This window comes from Bufo bufo, chromosome 1 (genome assembly GCF_905171765.1).
Source record: "Bufo bufo chromosome 1, aBufBuf1.1, whole genome shotgun sequence".
Taxonomy (NCBI): Eukaryota; Metazoa; Chordata; class Amphibia; order Anura; family Bufonidae; genus Bufo; species Bufo bufo.
In genome coordinates this window covers 667,419,958-667,433,469 of record NC_053389.1, presented here as the reverse complement: position 1 = coordinate 667,433,469, position 13,512 = coordinate 667,419,958, and the positions used below count along the sequence as shown (strand labels likewise).

Genomic DNA, 13,512 nt, shown 5'->3' with positions numbered 1-13,512 from the left:
TGTAATATTATCTACGATTAAACACTGATGAGGTAAGAAATACTATACAAATAGAGATTTGATATTTAAAGAGAAACTGTCACCAAAAAATGCAATGCAATTTGAAAGCACCATGTTATAGAACAGGATGAGCTGAGCAGATTGATATATGATATATGGTTTTATGGGAAAAGATTCAGTAAAACTTGTAATTTATACATTTACATCTGCAGCCCTGTGAAGATCTATCGGTACAGGGAGGACTTATCAGTGACTGACAGCTATCTCTTATGTACACTTATACACTATGCCATCACTCACCGATTACACCTCCTCCCTGTACCAATAGCTGTTCACAAGAGGTAAAAAAGGCAGAGATGTAAATGTATAAATTACAGGTTTTCCCACAAATATATATATATATATATATATATATATATATATATATATATATAGGGAAGGCCTGCATTTGTGGGAGGGGCAGAGGGCCTTTATATCCCCCAGGATGTCACACTTCGGTGCACGAGCGTTTCAGGTGCATGCGGCATTTCGGGCACGGCATCTGTTCGGACGCTCTGCTGAATCGTGTCTAAAGGGTAAGCAGGGTTTGCTTCGTGGTAAATCGCTCCTGTTTCCCACGTTGGTAAGTTTGTTGATTTGTTACCTTGTTCCCCTCGTTGGCGCTACAATCATGGGTCAATCGCACTATAGTCTCGGGGACCTCGGACGCCGGCGGAGTCTTTCTTCGTCAGCTGCACTTCACAAGCATCATGTGATCTCGCAGGAACTGCTCCGCTTCATTCACCACCCAGTTTAGTTAGGTCTACTGGCATATTTATTATAAGCAGCAGCGTGTGGATGTTTGAGGTTCAGGGTGCCGTGCATATAGCGTGTCAAGATGTTTAGGTTACACGGCAGTGGCATGGGTGGCACTATATATAATAGGTAGGGTTTGGGCACGATTATCTGGTTCACGCACATGGGTCGCGTACGTCGGCATCGGGGGGTTCGCGAATATTCAGAATATAGTTTTTCTCCTCTTTTGCTTGTGGGCCATTGAGAAGGCAGCGATATCTTCGTATGAGCCTAGTAACATCTCTAGCAACCAATGGAAAGTTTTCTACCACTCAATATTTGAGAACATTATGTCATTTCGTTTTCATTCTCCAGGTTATGATGCACTCGCGCACGATTTAAGTTAAAAAAATAAAAATTATATATATAAAAAAATAAAATATACTTTATTACATTTCAGTTTACATTGCGGAAAAGCATTCCTTTTCCCGTCACGTTCTTCAGGCTTACGTTGTTAAACTGATATTTGCCTGTCACGTTCTCTGTTACGTAGTTTAAAGTAACTCTTTTATGCTTACTCGTCCTTCATGCCTTTCGTCATTTTTAGTTAATCTTTTCGCCTGTCACGTTTTTCAGGCTACGTTGTTTTATTGCCTGTCACGTTCTTCAGGCTACGTTGTCTTAATTGTCCACATTACCTGTTTACATTCTTCAGGCTTACGTTGTGTAATTTTATTGCCTGTCACGTTCTTTCAGGTTCATTTCTGGCCTGGCTCGTTATTCGGGCTTATGTCATTTTCATTAATGCTTGCCAGCTTCAAGTGCTTCTATCCACGCTCTTACCGGGTTCATCTCGCCCTTTCACTTCTTCCACGGTAGTTTCCTTAAGTTTTAAAACTGTCACAGTCTTTAGGCCACTCTTCGTGGTCACCTCAGTTGTTGTTTCACCTGTCACCAGGTTCACTGTCTGTTCAGGTTTCACGTTGGGTCTCTCGCCTCGGTCATTCGGTTAGGGATTTAAAAATTGAAATAAATAAATAAAAAAAGTTTGCTATTTTTCTGTCAACTTACGGTCAGTTCATTTCTTGTCTGGTTGTTTCTCTAGGTCAAATTCTCTCCTTTCATCCGTATTTTTTCCATGTTTCTAGTGCTGAGGCTCAGGTAAAAAAAAAAAATATTTCATAAAGGGGAGAGGGGAGGCTATTTCTCACCTTCACCACGCGGGAGGCTCGTCCATCTTTTCCCGTCGCTTTCTTAGCTTTCTTCTTTCTGCACGCAAGTTTGGGCTGAGTTAGTCACAAACTCACGCCTTCGGCTTGCTTTCTCACGTTATCTGGATCATGTCTCCCTTTTCAGCTTTGCCACGGTTTTTCTTTGGTGCTCAGGTTTCTGGCTCTTTTCTTTTCTATATACCTGCTTCATTCCACAGCCAACCATGTCTCATGCCTCAGATGTTGAAGATGCGCTGTCGGTCACTGGATCCGCAAGCGCAGATCACGCCAGCAACTTCTCCTTCCGGAGCAGGACAATTCCCAAGTTAATAGCGGAATAGAATAGAAGAGGGATTAGTCATTCTGCATCTGCTGGTCTCAGACTCATCTGCTTCATCAGCTGAACTAACTGCTATGTCATCTATACAACTTTCACTTTCACAGTTACATTCAGCCATCAATAATATGTCCAGCTCGGTTTCCGATTTACAAAACAGGCTACTCGCAGTAGAAGCTAGGGACTCGATCCCCTGCTGTCCATCTTCTCCCATCCCAGGCCCTTCCGCTCCTCACTCTCTCTCTCCAGGTAGGGTCTCCTGCACTCCAGACATAGCCCCGTTGCATTTTGTTCCCGATAATATTAAGGGGGACATTTTGGCTGGTAAAGATGTCAATCTTGCGTCCATTCTCATTGCCACCCACGACTCGTTTGATAATAAAACCGTCGCCTGCGGCGATGTCTCCATCGTCCTTAAATCTAGAGATGCTCGGCTTAACAAGAAGCTTACTATCCCAGAGTTTTTGTTAGCATTTAGCCTTTTCAGGGATATCATTTGTTCTGCCCAGCCCAGTAGACAGCAGGAGTTGGATATCTATTTATACAGGGTGACGGATCTGGGCTATAAATACGGTGGGTACGCGTTTTATGATTATCATCGTTCCTTCTCCGCTAAAGCTGCCGCCGCTTTAGCCCAGTTTCAGCACGTCACTAACTGGGCGGTCACGGACGTGGAGCTGTTTTGCAGTGCTCAAGGCCCCTGCTTGCGCCACCTGTCAATCCATTCTCCATTCTTCTGAAGTGGTGTCCCAATCTGGTTTCTACCTCGCAGAGTAGATTTGTTTCGGCCCCCCCCGGCTCCGCCCAAAACCATCCCATCGGTTGACAAACTAGGCAGACCCATAGTTTTTTTAGGCAAAACTCAGGTTTGCAATAATTACAATCTTTCTCTGTGTAACTATAATAAGTGTAGGGCCCTTCACGTCTGCTCCGTTTGTTTTAGGGCTCATCCTCAGTCCGCTTGTCCGCAAAGGTCATCCAGGAGCACCTGACTAGCCGGGGTTAACGTGGATTTGTTAGCCTCTCTCCTATCAAAACATCATGACGTTAATTGTGTTCAGTTCCTAGTTTCGGGGTTCAGGGAAGGCTTTCACACTGGATTGGTAGCTCTACCTCAATCGACCTGGGAGGGTCCCAACCTCCTTTCCGCTCTCAGTGACCCGGGTTCAGTGGAGTTACTAATCCAGTCTGAATTACAAAACTGCTTCTTGTTAGGGCCTTTTGCTACTCCCCCTTTTGATTTTTGGCGTGTCAGCCCCATCGAGCTTGTAAGTAAGAAATTTTCTAATAAAAAACGTTTAATTTACGATCTTTCTGTGCCTCATGCCTCCGGTATTCCAAGCATTAATTACCTTATTCCTTCAGAGGAATTTTCTATGCAATATTCATTTATTGACGAGGCCATCCAGCTCATCATTCAGGCAGGTAGGGGGTCATGGTTGGCTAAAGCCGATATTGCCGATGCATTCAAGTTGCTTCCAATCCACCCACAGTTGTGGAAGTTTTACGGGATCAAATGGTCTAGTCTGTATTACTTCGCTAATCGTTTAACTTTTGGGTCCAAAAGCAGCCCGTGACTTTTCGACCAATTTGCCAAGGCTCTCCACTGGATTCTGGTTAACCATGACGGCTGCCCTATGGTTATCCATTATTTGGACGATTTCTTATTAATACAGCCACCTGGACAGGATCCTGACAAATTGCACAGTCTCTTACAGATTTTCTCAGCTTTAAATGTTCCAGTTGCTCTATCAAAGGTAGAAGACCCTTCCTCATTGGTAACCTTTCTGGGAATTGTGTTAGATACCCAAAAAATGCAAGCTAGGTTACCAGTAGATAAGTTGTTAAAAATCAAAGAAACCATCGCAAAATCAGTGACTTCCAGGACCTTAACTAAGTTAGAGCTGCAATCATTATTAGGGATGCTAACTTTCGCCACTAAGGTCATGCCTCAAGGCAGGGCATTTATTTCCTTAGCCCAGGATCAGGATTCTTTGATCCACCTAGACAATGAGGCTGTTGCTGATCTGGTCATATGGGACTTCTTTTTGTCTGGTTGGAAAGGGGTTTCCTTATTCGTGCCACAATGGAGTCCCGCGTCTCCCACGTTTTTTTCCGATGCAGCCGCTTCCGGTGGGTTCACAGCAATTTTTGGCAGACATTGGTTTCCCGGTCTTTGGCCGCCTGAACTCTCTTTATTAACCCCTTAAGGACTCAGCCCTATTTCTCCTTAAGGACTTGGCCATTTTTTGCAAATCTGACCAGTGTCACTTTAAGTGCTCATAACTTTAAAACGCTTTGACTTACCCAAGCCGTTCTGAGATTGTTTTTTCGTCACATATTGTACTTCATGACACTGCTAAAATTGGGTCAAAAAAGTTAATTTTTTTGCATAAAAAAATACAATTTTTACCAAAAATTTAGAAAAATTAGCAAATTTCAAAGTTTCAGTTTCTCTACCTCTGTAATACATAGTAATACCCCCAAAAATTGTGATGACTTTACATTCCCCATATGTCTACTTCATGTTTGTAGCATTTTGGGAATGATATTTTATTTTTTGGGGATGTTACAAGGCTTAGAAGTTTAGAAGCAAATTTTGAAATTTTTCAGAAATCTTCAAAATCCCACTTTTTATGGACCAGTTCAGGTTTGAAGTCATATTGTGAGGCTTAGATAATAGAAACCTCCCAAAAATGACCCCATTCTAGAAACTACACCCCTCAAGGTATTCAAAACTGTTTTTTCAAACTGTATTTACCCTTTAGGTCTTCCACAAGAGTTAATGGCAGATTAAGAAACAATTTAGAAATTTCTATTTTTTGGAAAATTTTCCAATATAATCAATTTTTTCCAGAAGTAAAACAAGGGTTAACTGCCAAACAAAACTCAAAATGGGTTGCCCTGATTCTGTAGTTTGCAGAAACACCCCATATGTGGTCGTAAACTACTGTTTGGCCAAACGGGAGCACATAGAAGGAGGGGAACACCATATGGGTTTTGGAAGGCAGATTTTGCAGGACTGGTTTTGTTTATACCATGTCCCATTTGAAGCCCCCTGTTGCACCCCTAGAATAGAAATTTCAAAAAGGGGCTCCATCTAAGAAAGTACACCCCTCAAGGTATTCAAAACTGGGTTTACAAACTTTGTTAACCCTTTAGGTGCTCCACAAGAGTTATTGGCAGATGGAGAAACAATTTAGAAATTGCAATTTTTTGGAAAATTTTCCAATATAATCATTTTTTTCCAGGAGTAAAACAGGGGTTAACTGCCAAACAAAACTCAAAATGGGTTGCCCTGATTCTGTAGTTTTCAAAAACACCCCATATGTGGTCGTAAACTACTGTTTGGCCAAACGGGAGCACATAGAAGGAGGGGAACACCATATGGGTTTTGGAAGGCAGATTTTGCAGGACTGGTTTTGTTTATACCATGTCCCATTTGAAGCCCCCTGTTGCACCCCTAGAATAGAAATTTCAAAAAAGTGACTCCATCTAAGAAAGTACACCCCTCAAGGTATTCAAAACTGGGTTTAAAAACTTTGTTAACCCTTTAGGTGCTCCACAAGAGTTATTGGCAGATGGAGAAACAATTTAGAAATTTCTATTCTTTGGAAAATTTTCCAATATAATCTATTTTTTCCAGGAGTAAAACAGTAGTTAACTGCCAAACAAAACTCAAAATGGGTTGCCCTGATTCTGTAGTTTGCAAAAACACCCCATATGTGGTCGTAAACTACTGTTTGGCCAAACGGGAGCACATAGAAGGAGGGGAACACCATATGGGTTTTGGAAGGCAGATTTTGCAGGACTGGTTTTGTTTATACCATGTCCCATTTGAAGCCCCCTGTTGCACCCCTAGAATAGAAATTTCAAAAAAGTGACTCCATCTAAGAAAGTACACCCCTCAAGGTATTTAAAACTGGGTTTACAAACTTTGTTAACCCTTTAGGTGTTCCACAAGAGTTATTGGCAGATGGAGAAACAATTTAGAAATTTCTATTTTTTGGAAAATTTTCCAATGTAATCAATTTATTCCAGGAGTAAAACAAGGGTTAACTGCCAAACAAAACTCAAAATGGGTTGCCCTGATTCTGTAGTTTGCAGAAACACCCCATATGTGGTCGTAAACTACTATTTGGCTAAACGGCAGGACATAGAAGAAGGGGAGCGTCATATGGTTTTTGGAAGCCAGATTTTGCTGGACTGGTTTATTTACACCATGTACCCTTTCAAGCCCCCTGATGCACCCCTAGAGTAGAAACTCCATAAAAGTGACCCCATCTAGGAAACTACGGGATAAGGTGGTTGTTGTTTTGGGACTATTTTGGGGGTAAATATGATTTTTGGTTGCTCTATATTACTCTTTTTTGAGGCAATGTAACAAAAAAAAAAATTCTAAAATTGTTTCTACATTCGCTATTTAGTTTTGTGGAACACCTAAAGGGTTAACATAGTTTGTAAAGTAACTTTTGAATACCTTGAGGGGTGTAGTTTCTTAGATGGGGTCACTTTTTTGGAGTTTCTAGTCTAGGCTACATCAGGGGGGGCTTCTAATGGGACATGGTGTCAAAAAAAAAACTGTCCATCAAAATCTGCCTTCCAGAAACCGTATGGAGTTCCCTTCGTTCTATGCCCTGCCGTGCGGCTATATAGCCATTTACGACCACATATGGGGTGTTTCTGCAAACTACAGAATCAGGGCCATAAATATTGAGTTTTGTTTGGCTGTTAATCCTTGCTTTATTACCGGCAAAAAGGATTCAAATGGAAATTTTGCCCAAAAATGGGTGTTTTGGCACCGTTTTTATTTTATATTTTTAACACCGTTCATCCGAGGCGTTTGGTCAAAAGTTATTTTTATAGCGACGACTTTTACGCACGCGACGATGCCCAATATGTATGGCTCTCAGACTTTGGAGACACTAAGCAGGCATCCTAAAAACTGCGGCCCTCCAGATGTTGTAAAACTACAATTCCCACCATGCCCTGCTGATGGCTGTAGGTTGTCTGGGCATGCTGGGAGTTATAGTTTTACAACATCTAGAGGGCCGCAGTTTGAGGATGCCTGCTCTAAAAATAATATTTTTTTGGGGAAAAAAAATTGTTTCCGTGTCTCCAAAGTCTGAGAGCCATAGTTTTTTATGTTCTCTAGTGGACTGTTGGGGATTATAAAAATTTTGTACTCCATGGAAGTGTGATACTCCCTGAAGCAATTGATAATGCAGAGGCCCGGATGATCGGGGCACGTGTCACATTGAGTAGTGGTGTCCTTCCGTATCCCCCTCTTGTGACACACTCTGCATCTTTTTTGGGTTCGTCCCTTCTTTCCAGTATGGGGGACCACACCTGGAAAGTGTTGGCCAGGGACGATCCGGGCGCCTCCAATTCCCGAGGTACTCCGGCCTGCTCTTTCCCGGTCCGAAAAGATCAGGTCTTTGAGGACTGCCTCATAGAATTGGAGGAATGTCCCTGTGCTGCCAGCGCTTCGGGATAGTACAAAAGAGTTGTACATGGCAACCTGTACCAAGTAGACCGCAACTTTTTTGTACCATGCCCGGGTTTTGCGCATGGCATTATATGGCTTGAGGACTTGATCAGAGAGATCAACTCCTCCCATATACCGATTGTAGTCAACGATACAATCGGGCTTGAGGACCGTTGCCGCGGTACCTCGCACAGGGACTGGGGTGGTGCTGTTACCGTGGACAGCATAAGGACATCCCTCTTGTCCTTATATCTGACCAGCAACAGGTTTCCACTGGTAAGTGCACGGGTCTCACCCCTGGGGATAGGTACCTGGAGGGGGTGGGCAGGGAGGCCGCGTTGATTTTTCCGCACGGTCCCACAAGCGAACGTGGATCTGGCGGCAAGGGACCTGAACAAGGGAATGCTGGTATAAAAGTTGTCCACGTACAAGTGGTAACCGTTATCCAGCAGTGGGTACATAAGGTCCCACACAAGTTTCCCGGTAACACCCAGAGTGGGGGGACATTCTGGGGGTTGAATCCGGGAATCTCGCCCCTCGTACACACGAAATTTGTAAGTGTACCCTGAGGTACTCTCACAAATTTTGTATAGCTTCACGCCATACCTCGCCCTCTTTGTGGGAATATATTGGCGGAAACTGAGTCTCCCCTTGAACGCAACGAGAGACTCATCAACCGCGACCTCCCTTCCAGGTACGTAGGCTTGCTGAAATGTGGCCCCAAAGTGATCGATGACCGGCCGTATCTTATACAGCCGGTCATAGGCAGGATCACCTCGGGGTGGACATGCTGCATTATCGGAATAATGCAGACATTTCCGGATGGCCTCAAACCGGGGACGTGTCATGACCATGCTGTACAGTGGGGTCTGGTATAGGACGTCCCCACTCCAGTATTGCCTGACACTGGGTTTTTGGACTAGACCCATATGCAGCACGAGGCCCCAAAATGTCCTCATCTCGGCTGCACTGACCGGCGTCCAGCCACCGGGTCTAGCCAAAAATGAGCCTGGGTTTTGAGCGGCGAACTGTTGGGCGTACAGATTCGTCTGCTCCACCATCAGATTCACCAGTGGGTTACTGAAAAAAAACCTAAAATAGTCAATTTCAGTAAACCCCACTGTGGGAATCTGGATTCCAGGATTGCCAGGGGGTTGGTGGTGGGGGGCTGGTGGGGGGGGGGCAAGTGGCAGGGGGGGGGGGGGTCTGGGGTCTGATAGATGGATCAGAAAGAAAGAAAAGAAAGTTTAGTGTAAAAGTTTTTTTTTTTCCTAACTTTTCCCTTCTTTCCCTTCCTAACGGTGCCTCTCCCTGACTGACCCTAACCTACCTGGGTGGCGATGGGTGCAGGAGGGTGATGGATTACGATTAGGGGGACTCAGGAGCTGGACGGTGCTGCACGGTCAGGGTGCTGGACAGGAAGAGGAGGGGAAAGAGGAGCGCAGGAAGTTTGAATCTCGCGCCTCTCTCCCCTGCACCAATCAGCACCCTGGACAGCGGCGTTCAGCACCAGGGCCAGCACCGCCTCTCCAAATCCTCGGACTGCGATAGGTGGTGTATAATTACGCCACCGATCGCAGTCTTTTTCCGGTTCATCGGGTCACAGGACACCCGAATGGACCGGAAACGCAGAAAACCGCAGGTCTGAATTGACCTGCGTTTTTCTGCGATCGTCGATACGGGGGGGTCAAATGACCCCCCCTGCATTGTTACGGGATGCCGGCTGAATGATTTCAGCCGAAATCCCGTTCCGATTAACCCCCGCGGCGCCGGAATAGCAAATTAAAGCCATGACGTACCGGTACGTCATGGGTCCTTAAGGATTCGGGACCCATGCCGTACCGGTACGTCCTAAGTCCTTAAGGGGTTAAAAGAGTCGATAAAATCCTCCCCGTTGCTCGAAATCTACCTTATAGTCGCTGCCACGTTAGTTTGGGGTAGGCATTGGGAAAACTCTTCTGTTGCCTTTATCACGGACAATCAGGTAGTTGTTGATATTCTCTCCAAAGGCAGGTCCAAATCTTGTCACGTTTTAATTTCCCCACTTTCTTTCAGGCGATGCCAGATGCAGACCAAACAGGAATTTCCCCACCAGCAGCCAGGGAATTGATGATGGAGTAAGAAAACATTTCTCGGCAGCCAGGGCTCTCATTCTTAAGTCACTGTCAGTCAAAACAGCTTGTAATTACAAAACCGGTTGGAATATTTTTAAGCAATTTGCACGGCTCCATCCTAGAAGAAACGTCAACTTCACCACGTATATCATGGCCTTCTTAGCGTACTGTCACGAGGAGCTTCACTTGTCATATAACACGATCCAGCTTTATTTGGCAGGGGTTCAACATCATCACATCTCAGAGCATCCGGACTGTGGGTCGTTTTTTGCATCACAAGCAGTTAAAACCACTTTAGGGGGGCATTCAGAAAAGCTCCACGAGTCCAGGTCTGGGCAGACGGCCAGTCTCCGGAGAGCTGTTCAGAGAACTTTCAAATTCACTAGATGGCAATCCTTTTGGGCTCTATATCAGTACAGTTATTAAAGCGGCTATGTTCCTCGGCCTCTTATGGTTTCTTAAGACCCAGGGAATTCACTAGCACTTCATCTAGAGTTAGAGGTTTGCCTTTAGGCAATTAGTTTGGCACAGTGATCATTTCACTCTGTACCTTTTCTCCACCAAAACCTCCCAAGTAGGGCCTCCAACTAAGGTAAATAATTTTCAAAATTTCAATGAATTGTGCCCCGTCAAGGTCCTAAAGCGTTTACTGTCAGTTTTGCATGACTCCTCTCCAGATTCCCCGTTGCTTCCATTTAATAACCGCCCTCTCACTTCTTCACAATTTGTCACACATATTCGCTCCTTAGCTTCTGGTCTCGGCTACGACCCCAAACGTATATCAGGACACTCGTTCCGTATCGGAGCAGCATCCTCAGCATCAGCACATGGTGTTCTGGCTCACATCATCAGAAAAATGGGACGCTGGCAATCTTTCTGCTTTGTTCGTTATGTGCCAAACCCGCAGGCTGAAATTGCTAAAGCTTTTACTTGCTTGGCTTTGTAAATTATTTTTTTTTCCTGCTAAATAAAGCTTTTCAGATTTCTACCTGGCTTTGATTTTTGCCCCCTTATAGGCCTACCCACGGTCATGGCTAAGGGCATATCAGCAGCCATTTTAGCTAGATAGTAGCTTTAGTTTTCAGGGAGTTTTGTTAGTTGGGGTCCGCCTACTGTAGCTACGACCACAAAATAGGGAAGGCTGTGTACTCAGCCTCCATTTGTGGGAGGGTCAGATGGCCTTTATATCCCCCAGGATGCCACACTCCGGTGCACGAGCGTTTCAGGAGTCTCTCCCTCCCTTCCCCTCTTTTTTTACTTATTCTCCTCGGGTATGCCCCCTTATAGGCCTACCCACGGTCATGGCTAAGGGCACATCACCAGCCATTTTAGTTAGATAGTAGCTTTAGTTTTCAGGTAGTTTTGTTAGTTGGGGTCCGCTTCCCGTAGCCACGACCACAAATGATATATATATCGATCTGCACGGCTTCTCTTGCTCTACAGCATGGTGCTGTTAGATTGTATTGCATTTTTTGGTGACAGGTCCTCTTTAGGCCCCTTTCACATGGGTGAAAATTCTGCACAGGTGCAATGCGTGAGGTTGAATCCAGACCCATTCACTTCAATAGGGCTGTGCAGCTGATGAGTGAAAATCGGATGCAATGCGATTTTCACGCATGGTTGCTAGGAGATGATGTTAGTAAATTGATAAAAGTCAATTTACTGTATTATTTTCCCTTATAACATGGTTATAAAGGAAAATAATAGCATTCTTAATACAGAATGTTTGCTAAAATGTTGCTTGAGGGGTTAAAAAATAATGAACTCACCCCATCCGTCTTCTTTCTTCATCTTTCAGGACCTGCAAAAGGACCTTTGATGACGTAATCGCGCTCACCACGTGGTGAGCACGGTGATGTCAGCACATGTCCTGCTGAATGAAGATAGAAGGATCTTCTATCTTTATTCAGCAGGACCTGCGCTGACGTCACCGATTACGTCATCAAAGGTCCTTTTGAAGGTCCTGAAAGATGAAGAAAGAAGACGATGCCGGCTGCGCGAACAAGTGGATGAGGTGAACTAATATTTTTTTTATTCTTTAACCCCTCAAGCCACATTTTAGTAAGCATTCTGTATTAAGAATGCTATTATTTTCCTTTATAACCATGTTATAAGGGAAAATAATAAAATGAATAGAACACCTAACCCAAACCCGAACTTCAGTGAAGAAGTCCGGGTTCAGGTCTGGGTACCACATTCACATTGCACTCGCATGGACAAAACTGAACATCGGAAAGCAATCGCAGTCAAAACTGACTGCAATTGCGTCCCTTTTCGCCGCAATGCACACGCAACGCATGCGGAGCAAATCTGGAACGCCCGTGGGAAAGAGGCCTTAAACAGGTATTCTGGTGATATCAAACCATCAGACCAGTGGGGGTTTGACTGCTAGGACTCCGATTGATCACAAGAATGGGGGCCCTTTACCACATGGGACCCCCGGAAATGAATAGAGCACCAGATGGAGCATGCATTGAGCTGCTCCATTCATTCTTTATGGTACTGCTGCAAATAGGGAGTACATCACTTGGCTGTCTCTGGCAGACCCATACAGATTGACTGGAGTGGCAGTGTGCCTGCTTAACCTGCCGCTCTATTCATTTAAGGGGGACCCCACAGGGTACAAGTCCCCCATTCTCATTGGTGTTCTATAGGTCAGAACCCTACTGACCTAATAGGTATCCCTTGTTCCTGTGTATAGAGATAACCAGAACACCCCTTACACAGACAGTATTGCAGACAGTTTTATTAATATGATTTTCATGAATATATTTTTAATCATAATTTTTTCCCACAGGCACAGATATGAATTTTTACACTGCGGTGTGTCGCCAGATATTCGGGTATCCATACCACCAATAAGGATTGGAATCTTGCTTGATTATGATTGTGAAAGATTAGCATTTTTCAACATTGACAATCTCCAGCACCTGTACACATTTGAATGCCAGTTCCGCCATCTAGTGCACCCATGTTTTGCTTTGGAAAAACCAGGACGTTTGAAGATACACAATGGAATTCCAATTCCTCAGTCCCTGACCTTGCCATAAAGAAATAGAAAGCCTTTAAAGGAACTGTTGGAAACCTGCAGAATCTTCTACATGAGGTGCCTGCATTGCTGTATAATACTTCAATAATATATAATAATTCAGCTTGTGGATTTTATGTAGCAAGACTATATACTTATGTTTTAGGCCTCATGCACATGGCCATGAGTGAATTGCAGTCTGTGAGCTGTGCAGAGGTCAGGAGTGAGTAGATAACCTGTGATATAATCTATTGCGAATGGTGGATCCTGTTATCTTCTATACATATGCATGTAGTGATAATGAGATGACTGCTGGAAAGTGATCTGTGCAGACCAAGAAATTATGCCTATCATTAGGCTTAGTGGCCAGTATGAAAACTACAGAATTTTAGGATTTAAAAAATATATACAGGTCCTTCTCAAAAAATTAGCATATTGTGATAAAGTTCATTATTTTCTGTAATGTACTGATAAACATTAGACTTTCATATATTTTAGATTCATTACACACAACTGAAGTAGTTCAAGCCTTTTCTTCTTTTAATATTGATGATTTTGGC

At 44.0% G+C, this 13,512-nt stretch overlaps 1 protein-coding gene across 1 annotated transcript in view; it reads left to right on the top strand.

The window, feature by feature from the left end:
• FSD2 (fibronectin type III and SPRY domain containing 2) overlaps positions 1-13,069 on the top strand; it is a 131,078-nt gene extending 118,009 nt beyond the window's left edge. The window contains exon 13 of the mRNA XM_040414050.1: positions 12,722-13,069. Within this exon, the coding sequence (XP_040269984.1) occupies positions 12,722-12,974 (253 nt within the window). The 3' untranslated portion in view covers positions 12,975-13,069. The remainder of the gene's footprint in view (positions 1-12,721) is intronic.
• Positions 13,070-13,512: the final 443 nt, after the last annotated feature.